Source organism: Hypanus sabinus (assembly GCF_030144855.1).
Source record: "Hypanus sabinus isolate sHypSab1 chromosome X1 unlocalized genomic scaffold, sHypSab1.hap1 SUPER_X1_unloc_7, whole genome shotgun sequence".
NCBI lineage: Eukaryota > Metazoa > Chordata > Chondrichthyes > Myliobatiformes > Dasyatidae > Hypanus > Hypanus sabinus.
Window position 1 is genome coordinate 490048 of NW_026778976.1, and position 13420 is coordinate 503467.

Sequence of the window (13420 nt, forward strand, 5' to 3'; positions counted from 1 at the left end):
CAACGTGTACTGAGCAATCAGCCCTACTGAAGTGTGTCTCGGTGTCTCTGTAAGTGTGAGTGCATCTGTGTCTCTGTCTGTGCCTCTGTGTCTCTGTCTCAGGGTTTCTAGCAGCTGCAGAATCTCCCGTGACACAGATTCTGCTCGACTTGCCGAGTAACTCCAGCTCTCTTTATTTCCATCCGAAGTCGGGGCGCCTTCATTTTGCGCTGTTTGACAGCGGGCTCTTTGTCCGGCGCACCAGCTAGTCACCAGCCAATCTCGATGAGGAAAAGCACGCAGACACGGTCAAGGAGTTCAGTTGTTGTTCAGACCAAACGTCAGAATGGGGGAAGGAGCTGAGGCGAGTCAATGGCGCCTAGCGGCGACTTCTTTGCTCGCATCTTTGGGAACAGCTCTACCTCCATCTTCAATATCTCAATTTTTCCCCTTCAGGGTTCTTTCGAAGACTCTGACCTGGAGTCACACGCTGGCTTTGGTTCTTTGCGGGAATGGGACCCGCTACTGGGGTTGCGTGATTGGCCGTTATTTGACATGCCAAGGGTTTGGCCTGAGAGCTCCACTCGCCTTCAGAGGTCAAAGGTTTCATGGCTCTGGAGACGATGGGGGGGGGGGGATTGGAAGTCGGTGTCATGGCAAGGGAGATGCAAGGTCTAAGGCTATATGCTCAGGGACCTGAGATCGTTGGGCACAGAGCTCGGGAAAAGCAACGCAACAGATTTTAACATGGTAAACCAGCGAGTTGCTTGTTACGTCTCCCCTCTCGCTGTGAAACGGAGACACTTCTTTCTCCCTCACTAGGGGGGGAGAGGGGGAGAGGGGGAGAGAGAGGGAGAGGGAGAGGGAGAGGGAGAGGGGAGGGGGAGGGGGAGGGGGAGGGGGAGGGGGAGGGGGAGGGGGAGGGGGAGGGGGAGGGGGAGGGGGAGGGGGAGGGGGAGGGGGAGGGGGAGGGGGAGGGGAGGGGGAGGGGGAGGGGGAGGGGGAGGGGGAGAGGGAGAGGGAGAGGGAGAGGGAGAGGGAGAGGGAGAGGGAGAGGGAGAGGGAGAGGGAGAGGGAGAGGGAGAGGGAGAGGGAGAGGAGAGGAGAGGGAGAGGGAGAGGGAGAGGGAGAGGGGGAGGGGGAGGGGGAGGGGGAGGGGGAGGGGGAGGGGAGGGGGAGGGGGAGGGGGAGGGGGAGGGGGAGGGGGAGGGGGAGGGGGAGGGGGAGGGGGAGGGGGAGGGGGAGGGGGAGAGAGAGGGAGAGGGAGAGGGAGAGGGAGAGGGAGAGGGAGAGGGAGAGGGAGAGGGAGAGGGAGAGGGAGAGGGAGAGGGAGAGGGAGAGGGAGAGGGAGAGGAGAGGGAGAGGGAGAGACTGTAGTGTGTCGAATACCGGGTGAGTCCTGGAGTCCTGCACGTTTGGGATTTTGCTGCGGCTTCACTGCAGGCTTGAGTGCTCAGTGGCGAGTGAACTCGCTGCCGCATACGCGCGAGAGGGAGGGAAGCTGGGGGGCGACTCTGGGGTTCTAACATTCTTTGGGGAAACTCCTCTGTTTTTGTGGATGGTTGCGAGAAAGAAATCGTTTCAAGATTTATGCTGTATCCATTTCTCTGACATTAAGTCTACCTTTGAAACCCTGAATGTGACCTAAGTGGCATTGGTCTTGGAGCAATCGCTGTTACCAGATGGGGTGGTCTGAGTATCTCAGAAACTGCTGGGCTTTGTTTATTTATTTATTTTATTGCAATACAGCGAGGAACAGGCCCTTCGAGCCTCACTGCCCAGCAAGCCCTAATTTAACCCTAACCTAATCACTGGACTATTTCCAATGACCAATTAACCTAGCGACTGCTACGTCTTTGGACTATGGGAGGAAAGCCACGCGGTCACGGGGAGAACACACGGGCAGCAGTGGAATTGAACCCAGGTCATCTGCGCCGTAAAGCGTTGTGCTAACCGCCAAGCTACTGCGCATACTCAAGAGCAGGGGTTCCCAATCCTTTTAATGACGTTAACCGAGGGATCCGTGGTCCCCAGGCTGGGAACGCCTTACAGAGAACGGTGTGAGAAATGACAAAAAAACAATCCGGTGGTCGGCAGCGCTGTGGGCGAAAATGCCCTGTGAATGAGAGAGGTCAGACTGGTTCAAACACGCGTTACAACAGTGGCGTGCAGAGGGGAACTTCTGAATGCACGACGCGTCGCACCTGGCCATGGACGGGCTACAGCAGCAGAAGACCACACTGGGGTCCACTTACGTCCCTAAAGAACTGGCCACTGAGTGGATTATAATACTGATGATCTGGTACGGGGAGGGGCGGCGGTGGCTACTGCACAGGACCAAAAGAAGCTGCAGAGGGTTGTAAATTTAGGAAGCACCGTTTTGGTTACTAGTCTACAAAGTACCCAGGACATCTTCAAGGAGCGGTGTCTCAGAAAGGCAGCGTCCATTATTAAGGACTCACGGCAGCGCACCCTCTTCTCACTGTTACCATCAGGGAGGAGGTACAGGAGCCTGAAGACACACATTCAACGATTCAGGAACAACTTCTTCCCCTCTGCCTTCAGGGAGGAGGTACAGGAGCCTGAAGACACACACTCAGCGATTCAGGAACAGCTTCTTCCTCTCTGCCATCAGGGAGGGGGTACAGGAGCCTGAAGACTCACACTCAGTGATTCAGGAACAGCTTCTTCCTCTCTGCCATCAGGGAGGGGGTACAGGAGCCTGAAGACACACACTCAACGATTCAGGAACAACTTCTTCCCCTCTGCCATCAGGGAGGAGGTACAGGAGCCTGAAGAGACACACTCAACGATTCAGGAACAGCTTCTTCCCCTCTGCCTTCAGGGAGGAGGTACAGGAGCCTGAAGACACACACTCAGCGATTCAGGAACAGCTTCTTCCTCTCTGCCATCAGGGAGGGGGTACAGGAGCCTGAAGACACACACTCAGCGATTCAGGAACAGCTTCTTCCTCTCTGCCATCAGGGAGGGGGTACAGGAGCCTGAAGACACACACTCACCGATTCAGTAACAGCTTCTTCCCCTCTGCCATCAGTGAGGAGGTACAGGAGCCTGAAGACACACACTCAACGATTCAGGAACAGCTTCTTCCCCTCTGCCAAATGATCCCTAAACGGACATTCAACCCTTGGACACTACCTCACTTTTTTTTTTAAAAATAGAAAAGTATTTCTGTTTTTTTTGCACAACTTTTAATCTAATATGTATACAGTAACCGATTTAGTTATTTATTTATTATTATTATTTTATTTTGTGTGTTTTTTTTCTTCTATATCATGTATTGCATTGAACTGCTGCTGCTAGGGTTAACAAATTTCACGTGACCTGCCAGTGATAAGAAACCTGATTCTGATTCTATACAGACTATCGGTAAGACATGACTATCCGGGCGGCTGCTTTTAATAAAGTACGAACACCGAAGCAATACTGATAAAAATATACGGAGAGACTTTAAACTACAGGAAATAGGCAGGCCTTCAATGTTGCTTTGCCGTTTGCAGTCCAATCACTGTAATTATTAATTCCCCCGGAGCCCTGAAGTTTACTTATCTGATTTTTTGATGAAAATTTGTGCCTTATGGGTATGCCTCTGGGTACAGAACTTCAAAGGTCCAAAACTGTCCAAGAGAAGAAATGCCTCCCATCTCAATTTTCATTCACCGAGCCCTTGGTTTGAGACCAATGGCATCTCTTACGACACACAGAAGATGCTGGACGGAGCGACTCAGCAGGTCGGGCAGCATCTACGGAGAGGGATGAACAGGGGCCGAGACCCTTCATCGGGACTCGATGAAGGTCCCGAGGAAAGGTCTCGGCTCGAAACGCAGACCGTTTGTTCGTTTCCGTACTTGCTGCCTGACCTGCTGAGTCGCTCCAGCATTCTGTGTGCGCGTGTTGCTCTGGACTGCTAGCACCTGCAGAATCTCTTGCGCCCATGTTACTTGTCCTTTTGTTTAAAAAGCTGCAGAGAGCACAGGGTCCTTCTTCCCCCTATCCCTCACAAAGGACGATGCCAGAAATATTTACAGACATGACAGGGTTGAAGCCAAGAAAAAAAACGACAGTAGGCAACACAAAAGGGAAGGGTATGGTTAATAACTCGGTACATGCGACAATAAACAATTTACCGTTAAAAACTGCAGCATCAGATTCTCTATTGGACTTACTGATACAAAGACAGACAGACATCAGAAATCAAAACCAATCTGAGCGGACATATATCTGACCCCCGGTGTAAATTAATAGGCACGAGCTGGGGATACAGTGATAGATTATCAATGAGATTCCGCCTTCTTTTCCCGTCTCCCGTCAGCCATCTCGTGGCTCTGCGCCTCTCAGGGCAAGCTGAGGGAGAAAACGTCATCTGCTGATGGGTGTGGTGATAGGACGGCAAGTTTTCCCCGCTGCCGGGGGTCGCACTGAGAAAGCGGGTACCCAGCCCGGAAAGACGCAAACGCTGAACACTGGTCGAAATACAAACTTTGGAGTTTCCATTCCTAACTACGAAATGTCCCCCAGATCACGGTGATGAGAGGGGGAATAACAGCATTTTAAAAAAAAACGGAGATCAAGGCAGACACCGCTTCTGGACTCCATAACATTCAGGAATGATTCAGACTCCCTAGAGCAGGGAGTCCACAGACTCCTCAGTTAACGGCAGGGACCTGGGGAAGGTCAAGATGCACGTTGAGTCGGTGGCAAGGAAGGCAACTGCAGTGTTAGATTTCATTTTGGGTGGACTAGAATATGCAGTACCGTGCAAAAGTCTTAGGCACCCCAGATTTTTATACAAATTTTGCTTTTCAGATGTTAATTTTGTTGTCATCTGCATTAACACGTCGGTAGAAAGGAGCACATTTTAGATTCCCAAACATTCATTTCCCTAAAAATTAGAAGTCACAGAGACATTTTTGTATTTCGACAAGGAAATAAGTAACAGACCACTTTTGAAATAAAAGCTTGATGACTTTGTAGGTATGTAGCCCAGTGTATGATTAAACAAAGACAACGAACAGTATGCTAATGATCAGTGACATGAGTCGAATGAACTAGACTGATTAAATGAAACGGGTGTTGAAGGAAACAAACTGGGTGAAGGACAACCAAACTAAAAGGTGGGGGTGTGGCGGATGTGAAAGTTTAAACCTTCAAGATCTTCAATTCTTACACCACGGCAAGAGTGAGCAAAGTAACGAGACACAAGTTCTCTCCCAATCCGGAATTTCACAGGAAACTGGGGATGTGCTGTCCAATCTCTTCTGAAGAATCATAAAGGAATGGCCAAGGGCTGAGGGCAAGAAACACACTGGCCGGCCACGGAAGCTGACCCAGGAGGTGGGAGACGTATCAAACTAACAGTCCAGCTAGATCAGAAGTCGACCCTGAACTCACAGAAGCGACTGGAGCCCACCCCCCCACCCCCCCCGCCGCTACAGTACGGAGAGGTTTTGCCAGAAGAGGTCTTCACGGACGAGTCGCCTTCCTACGAAGTGGAAACAAAGCCCAGGGACCCACCTACACACAAAAACACGGTGGCAGCAAGAGCTCTGGGACTGACGAGTCAGAGCTCGAAGTTTGTGGCTCAAACAGGAGGTAGTCTGCCTGTAGGAGAGCTGGAGAGCGTCACCGGGATGAGTGTCTGCAGCCAGCGGTGATCCTCACCCATCACGCCAGATCACTAGGAGGGCATCTGATCAGGGGGCAAACACACGACCAAGGTCACAAGAAACTATCTTCAGCGTAGGAGGTTGGGGGGGGGGGGGAGACTTGATAAAATTATGAGGGGGGTAGATAGAGTTGACATGGATAGGCTTTTTCCATTGAGAGTAGGGGAGATTCAAACAAGAGGACATGAGTTGAGAGTTGAGGGGGTAAAAGTTTAGGGGTAACAGACTGGTAGCTGTGTGGAACGAGCTTCCAGTAGAAGTGGTAGAGGCAGGTTCGGTATTGTCACTTAAAGTAAAATTGGACAGGTATACGGACAGGAAAGGAATAGAGGGTTATGGGCTGAGTGCGGGTCGGTGGGACGAGGTGAGAGCAAGTGTTTGACACGGACTAGAAGGGCCGAGACGACCTGTTTCCATGCTGTGATTGTTATATGGTTATATGGGTCAGGGGGACTAGGTGAGAGTGGGCATTCGGCACAGACTAGAAGGGCCGAGACGGCCTGTTTCCGTGCTGTGATTGTTATATGGTTATATGGGTCAGTGGGACTAGGTGAGAGTGGGCGTTCGGCACGGACTAGAAGGGCCGAGATGGCCTGTTTCCGTGCTGTGATTGTTATATGGTTATATGGGTCAGTGGGACTAGGTGAGAGTGGGCGTTCGGCACGGACTAGAAGGGCCGAGACGGCCTGTTTCCGTGCTGTGATTGTTATGTGGTTATATGGGTCGGTGGGACTAGGTGAGAGTGGGCGTTCGACACGGACTAGAAGGGCCGAGACGGCCTGTTTCCGTGCGGTAATTGTGATATGGTTATATGGGTCGGTGGGACTAGGTGAGAGTGAGCGTTCGGCACGGACTAGAAGGGCCGAGATGGCCTGTTTCCGTGCTGTGATTGTTATATGGTAAGAAGAGGAGCCAGTCCTACAACATATGGCACGGTCTCCACAGAGCCCTGATCTCAACATCAGTGAGGTCGTCTGGGATTACCCGGACAGACAGAAACAAACAGGACGACCAAACACTGTGGCAAGTTCTCCAAGATGCTTGGGACAACGTACCAGCCAACTTTCTAAAAAAAAACACGCAGGACAGTGTACCTAACAGACTTCAAGTGAATTGGTACAGTTTTAAAGGTTACACCAAATATTGATTTTTTTTTTTACTGTTCTTTATAGTTTTTTCTGATATTTAAAAATTTAATTTCATCACTGCTGAAAGCATCTTCACTTCACAGATTTTTTTTAAACATGTGCCTAAGACTTTTGCACAGTACCGTAAGAGCACGGACGTAACGCTTAGGCTTTGCAAGGCACTGGTCAGCATGTACTTCTGGGCAATTCCGGATCCCTTGTCCAACTAAGGATGTGCCGACATTGGAGAAGGTCCAAAGGAAATTCGCGAGATTGAAAGCCGCTTACCAAGAAGCCACGGTATTACGGGGGAGGCACTGGCGTACACGGAGGATCGGCCGACTGGCAGGGGGCAGATAATGGGAGCAAAGGCTGCCAGTGACTAGCGGCATTCTGCAGGAGTCGGTGTTGGGACTGAATCTTTTTTGCAACACGCGTCAATGATTTGGATGACAGAATTGGTGGCTATACAGCCAAGTTCGCAGACGATACGACAGCGGGTATCGATGAGATACGGGTAGTATTAAGGAAGCAGGGAGTCTTCAGAAGGACTTGGACGTACTAGGAGTATGGGCAAAGTACAGATGGAATGACGTGTAGGGACGTGTGCTTCAGAAGGAACAAAGGCACACACTATCTTCTAAATGGGGAGAATATTCAAATGTCAGAGGGACACAGAGACATCCTTGTGCAGGATTCCTTGCAATTTAATTCCTCGGTTGAGGCAGTGGTAAGGAAGACAAATGCAATGATAGCACATTCATTTCGAGAGGCCTGGAGTATATGATCAAAGATGGGTCGCTGCAGTTTTATAGGGCATTGGTCAGACCATACCTGTGAGCAGTTTTGGGCTTCTTATCGAAGAAATGATAAGCTGACATTGGAGAGGGTCCAGAGGAGATTAATGTGAATGATTCCAGGAATGAAAGGGTTAACATATGAGAGCGTTTGATGGCTCTGGGCCTGTACTCACTGGAATTATAAAGAATGAGTGGGAAGTCGCACTGAAACGTGTCGAATATTGAAAGGCCTTGGTAGAGTGAATGTGGAGAAGATGTTTCCTACAGTGGGGAAGTCTAGGACCAGAGGACACAGATAGAGTGGATGTGGAGAGGATGTTTCCTATAGTGGGGGAGTCTGGGAGCAGAGGACACAGATAGTGTGGATGTGGAGAGGATGTTTCCTATAGTGGGGGAGTCTAGGACCAGAGGACACAGATAGAGTGGATGTGGAGAGGATGTTTCCTATAGTGGAGGAGTCTAGGACCAGAGAACACAGATAGAATGGATGTGGAGAGGATGTTTCCTTTAGTGGGGGAGTCTAGGACCAGAGGACACAGATAGAGTGGATGTGGGGAGCATGTTTCCTATAAGGCAGAAGTCTTGGACCAGAGGGCACAGCCTCAGAATAGGGACATCCATTTAGAACAGAGATGAGGAGGTAATGTTGCAGCTCTATAGGACCCTGGTTATATCCTACTTGGAGTACTGTGTTCAATTCTGATCACCTCACTACAGGAAGGATGTGGAAACCATAGACAGGGTGCAGAGGAGATTTACAAGGACGTTGCCTGGATTGGGGAGCATGCCTTTTGAGAATAGGTTGAGTGAACTCGGCCTTTTCTCCTTGGTGCGACGGAGGGTGGGAGTTGACCTGACAGAGGTGTACAGGTGATTCCCCACCTCCACCTTTACAAAGGTAGAAACCTTTAATCTGAGATGGCGTAAAGCGAAGAACCTTTGATTTATACAGGAAAAACTTTCGTAATAGTGAAAATCCTCTTTGTGATGTGAAAACAGGTCACTAGTGTAGGTCTTTTGTAAAAGCAACGTGGTGTAAAGCGAACATTCGTAAAGCCGCGGACACCTGTACAAGACGATGAGAGGCATTGATCGTGTGGATAGTCAGAGGCCTTTTCCAGGGGCTGAAATGGCTAGCGCGAGAGGGCACAATTTTAAGGTGCTTGGAAGTAGGTACAGAGGAGATGTCAGGGGTAAATTTTTTTTTAAATTTTTTTTATTTTTTTATAAAAACGCAGAGAGTGGTGAGTGTGTGGAATGGGCCGGCGGCGGTGGTGCAGGCGGATACGACAGGGTCTTTTCAGAGACTCTTGGACAGGTACATGGAGCTCAGAAACATAGAGGGCTATGTGTAAACAACGCACACAAAATGCTGGTGGAACGCAGCAGGCCAGGCAGCGTCTGTAGGGAGAAGCACTGTCGACGTTTCGGGCCGAGACCCTTCGTCAGGACTAACTGAAAAGAAAGATAGTAACAGATTTGAAGGTAGTGGGGGGAGGGGGAAATGCGAAATGATAGGAGAAGCCCAGAGGGGATGGGATGAAGCTGAGAGCCGGAAAGGTGACTGGCGAAAGGGATACAGAGCTGCAGAAGGGAAAGGATCATGGGACGGGAGGCCTCGGGAGAAAGAAAGGGGGAGGGGAGCACCAGAGGGAGATGGAGAACAGGCAGAGTGATGGGCAGACAGAAAAAAAAGAGGGGGGAAAAAACACTAAATATGTCAGGGATGGGGTAAGAATGGGAGGAGGGGCATTAACGGAAGTTAGAGAAGTCAATGTTCATGCCATCAGGTTGGGGGCTACCCAGCCGGTATATAAGGTGTTGTTCCTCCAACCTGAGTGTGGATTCATCTTGACAGTAGAGGAGGGCTATGGGTAAGCCTAGGTAGGGATATGTTCGACAGAGCTTTGTGGGCCGGAGGGCCTACACTGTGCTGTAGGTTTTCCATGCTTCTATGAGTTTATTTAGAGAGGGTGCTGGAATTCATTGCCACAGACAACTGTGGATGCCAAGTCATTGGGAGTGTTTAAACCAGAGGTTGACAGCTCCTTTATTAGCGAGGATGTGAGAAGGTTGCAGGGAGGAGGCTTGGGGATGGCGACGACAGGGACAATAAATCAGCCCAGAGATCATACTAAAAGTTTGAGAGTGAGAGAACAGGATCTATAAGCCCCAGGGTAAAACCAGGCGGCTGTTTCGCTGAAGCAACTGGTCACCGCCTTAACCTCACATTTCCCAATATCTGTCCGGAAACAGGCACAGCGCTTCTACGCTCCGTCACCAAGCCCAAACGAAGCGGAAGTACACCGCAAATCTATCGGACAAACGCCGCTCAGGTTAACGGTCCAGCTGAAGCCCTTTTTAACAAAAGAATTCCTACAAAGGATCCCGACAGAAGCAGTAACCAGCCTTCACGGGGGGCAGGGAGGGAGGGGGGAACTTGCCGGCAGAGCAGTTCACATTTTGGGATTTCCCGACGTCCACACGTTTCCCTTCCAAACTTCGAGGCTTCTCACCCCGCAGTGAGAAAATCAGCTTGACCTCCTGAACCACTTACCAAATAAGTGGCGTACTGTTGGATCTGAATGTTTAATTCTCAGATTAGACTGCTTCTTAGACATTTTCTTTGCAGTTTAACAATTAATTATCTGCTCGCATTTTCATTAACTTATATACAAGTAGCTAGTACGCCTAGTGGTGATCATATGCAAGTTCGCTGATAGCATTACACCGCCTTCTAATTTGTTAACTTTTATCTATGAATTTGAACGGGATTTTCTCTTATTGATGGGTATATACACAACTGGGCTCCATTTTAGTTCTTTCCTCTCCCTCTGGCCTTGCTCAGCAGACTTCAATCACGGTCCGTTTCAATTTTAAAACGCTTCGTGAAATGATCGTGAAGCAACGGGCTTCGTGCCTCTTTCCCCGGCTTCTGAAAGGACCTTGTAACTTTTTAAAAGGAGAAAAATCATCAGAATCCAACAGTACCCTGAGAACAGGACCCAAAGCCAGCCGTCTCCCGTGACAGATCCTCAGACCCGGCACGGACGGCATCCCGACCTTGAGCTGCTCTATAGATCTCGTCTTTTTTGTCGTTGCGACGTGATAGTTAATACTCCTACCGTGACCCGGCTGTTGGTGCCTGGGTTCCCTCCCAGCCTGTAGTTGTTGTAGGCCAGATGACTGTAAGGGTTGTATCCCACAAACCCTGGGGTGCTGGGCATTTGCTGATGGAAACAAATGAGACAAAAACATGGATGAGAAATGAGTTCAAACAAGAAAACACAGAAATGAAATGGTCAGCATACAAAAAAATGTGGCAAAAATTCAAACTTATGGTTGAGCATGGAGAAGCAGTTTTACTGACTGCAGCAGCACTAAAACTGAGTCCATAACACACACACACACACACACATGAAATTATTGTTGCCCCCCCTCCCTGTTTTACAACAAGCACCCCAGCTTTTAACTCTTTTTTTAAAAACCTGTATCATATGTGCACTTACTGCTTGTGGTAATATTACTTTATGCGGCGAGTTATAAGTACAATGCAGTGTGGAAGTTTTGGGCACATAGTTACAGCCAGGACCCCTAAAACTTTTCGCACGGTACTGTATTTGTCAACGTGGAGCGGAGAGCTAGTCTGTAAATCCGGCAGGATCAAAGGACGTTGGTAACGGCGAGGGTGGAGCGCCGCGGGAGCGGGGGTGGGACAGGTGGCAGAGAAAGAGTGCCAGGGCAGAGGGAGGGTGTAAACGTGCCCAGCCCTGAGACATCAGGCAAGATCATCTGATTCCAAACAATTGGTTTGTTGATCATCACAGAATGTCTCTCTGGTGCTTTCTGCTCCCTCCCCCTCTTCCCAACTGTGATTCCCCTCTGCCTGCCCCCTTCCCACTCTCAGTCCACAGTAGAGAATCAGGTTTATCCTCACTCACACGTCATGAAATTAGTTTTTGTTTTGCGGCAGCAGTACAGTGCGATACATAAAATTATCACAGTACTGTGCAGAAGTCTCAGGCTCTCTCGCTCTCTCCCCTTATCCAGTCATTGGCAGAACATGAAGTACCCTACACAGGCAAACCAGAAGGGAGGAAGACTGCAACTGACAAGGGGTCCCCAAACCGAAATGCCGTCTCTGCCTTGGTTCCCGAGGGCACGACTAGACCCACTTGGTCCAGCATCTCCTGCCTGTGTCCAGGAAGGATCAGAGAGGGTGCGGAGGGAGATTTAGCAGGATGCTGCCCGGATTGGACAGCCTGCCTTTATGCGGAGAGGTTGAGCGAGCTCGGCCTTTTCTCTTTGGAGCGAAGGAGGGCGAGAGGAGACCTGATAGAGGTGTACGAGATAAGAGGCACAGATCGAGTGGAGACTTTTTCCTAGGGTGGAAATGGCTACTATGAGGGGGCACAGTTTGAAGGTGATTGGAGTAAAGTAAGGGGAGGGGAGGGGGAGAGGGAGAGATGTCAGATTGTTTTATTATACACAGAGAATCGCGAGGGCATGGAATACACTGCCGGGGTGGTGGTAGAAGCAGGTAGATTAGGGAGGTTTAAGAAATCCTTTAGATAGGCACATGGTTGATAGAAAAGTGGAGGGCTACGTGGGAGGGAAGGGCTAGATTGATCTCAGAGCAGGTTTAAAGCTTGGTTCAGTATCACTGGTCTGTACTGTGCTGTTCTACGCTTCAACTAATAATGTCAGCCAAGGAACCAAGACCAGCCAAGCAGTGCGGTTAGTCTTTGGATGAACACCAAAGTGGAAGCTACCACAGGAAATTTGTCAACTGGTATGTAATGCAGATGGATAATGGTTGCTGCGTTTTGACTGGCAGCAGGTTGAAGTGTGGAGAGTGTACTTTGCTTGGGATGAAATGAACAGCCTCCACTCGGAGACAAAACACTGAATGAGATGAACAGTGTACCGCCTCCCAATCTCACAACCCGGAGGCTGCTGTCATCGAGCTTAACCATCCGCGCGGAGCCAGACCCGTGAAAGAGTGACGGAAAGGAGTCTTCGCGACAGAGCACAGCTACCAATGCAGCTCCTCAAAAATAAAGTCACATTCAACTGGTACACACGGGGAGAACGTTTTTATTAAATGTCCACCAATAAGAAGGGATACAGTCTCCATCCATCACACGTATGACTGAAAGCAAATGAACAGGAGTCAGGTTTCTTCCCCTAACCCATTCCCCATGTTCCAAGTAAATCTGCGCATCAACTGGAGCTGGACTGGCTGCAAGTGAAGACAGAGGATGCCCGTTGAGGAGGAATGGAGGAGGAATCTGCGGAGGCAGAACCATTGGGCATACTTAAGGCAGAGGGTGGCAGGTAAAGGGGATATGGGGAGAAGGCAGGAGACTGGGGCTGAGAGGGAAATGGATCAGCCTTGACAAAATGGCATCGCGTAATGGCTCCTATATCTTACTAAAGAAGAGATGCGGAAGCTTTCAAGGGGGTGCAGAGATTTACCAGGACGCTGCCTGGACCAGAGAGCCTGAGGGGAGGCTGAGTGAGCTGGGGCTTTTCTCTTTGGAGAGGAGGAGGACAAGGGGTTGAGGTGTCATTGACTCTTTATGGATTTATTCACTCTGCCTGCAAGAAAATGAATATAGGGTGACATATATGTACTTTTGACTTGATTAAGAGATGATAAGAGGCATAGATCGAGTGAACGAACAGAGACTTTTCCCCAGGGCACGAGGGGGCATCGCTTTAAGCTGATCGGATGGAAGTGTATGGGGGGGGGGGGGTGGAGTTCGTCCAAGGCAGGTTTTCTTACACAGAGTGGTGGGTGCATGGAACAAGCTGCCAGGAGTGG

At 49.9% G+C, this 13420-nt stretch overlaps 1 protein-coding gene across 14 annotated transcripts in view; it reads right to left on the reverse strand.

Annotated features, from left to right (window-relative positions):
• The window catches only part of smarce1 (SWI/SNF related, matrix associated, actin dependent regulator of chromatin, subfamily e, member 1), a 163689-nt gene that overhangs the window by 87956 nt on the left and 62313 nt on the right, over nt 1–13420 (reverse strand). For 7 of the 14 annotated variants that reach the window (XM_059957851.1, XM_059957856.1, XM_059957844.1 and 4 more), the window contains exon 4: nt 10719–10823. The exons of the other annotated variants lie outside the window; for them this stretch is intronic. In XM_059957851.1, coding sequence (XP_059813834.1) covers nt 10719–10823 — 105 coding nt within the window. The remainder of the gene's footprint in view (nt 1–10718; nt 10824–13420) is intronic. 14 annotated transcript variants of the gene reach the window in all.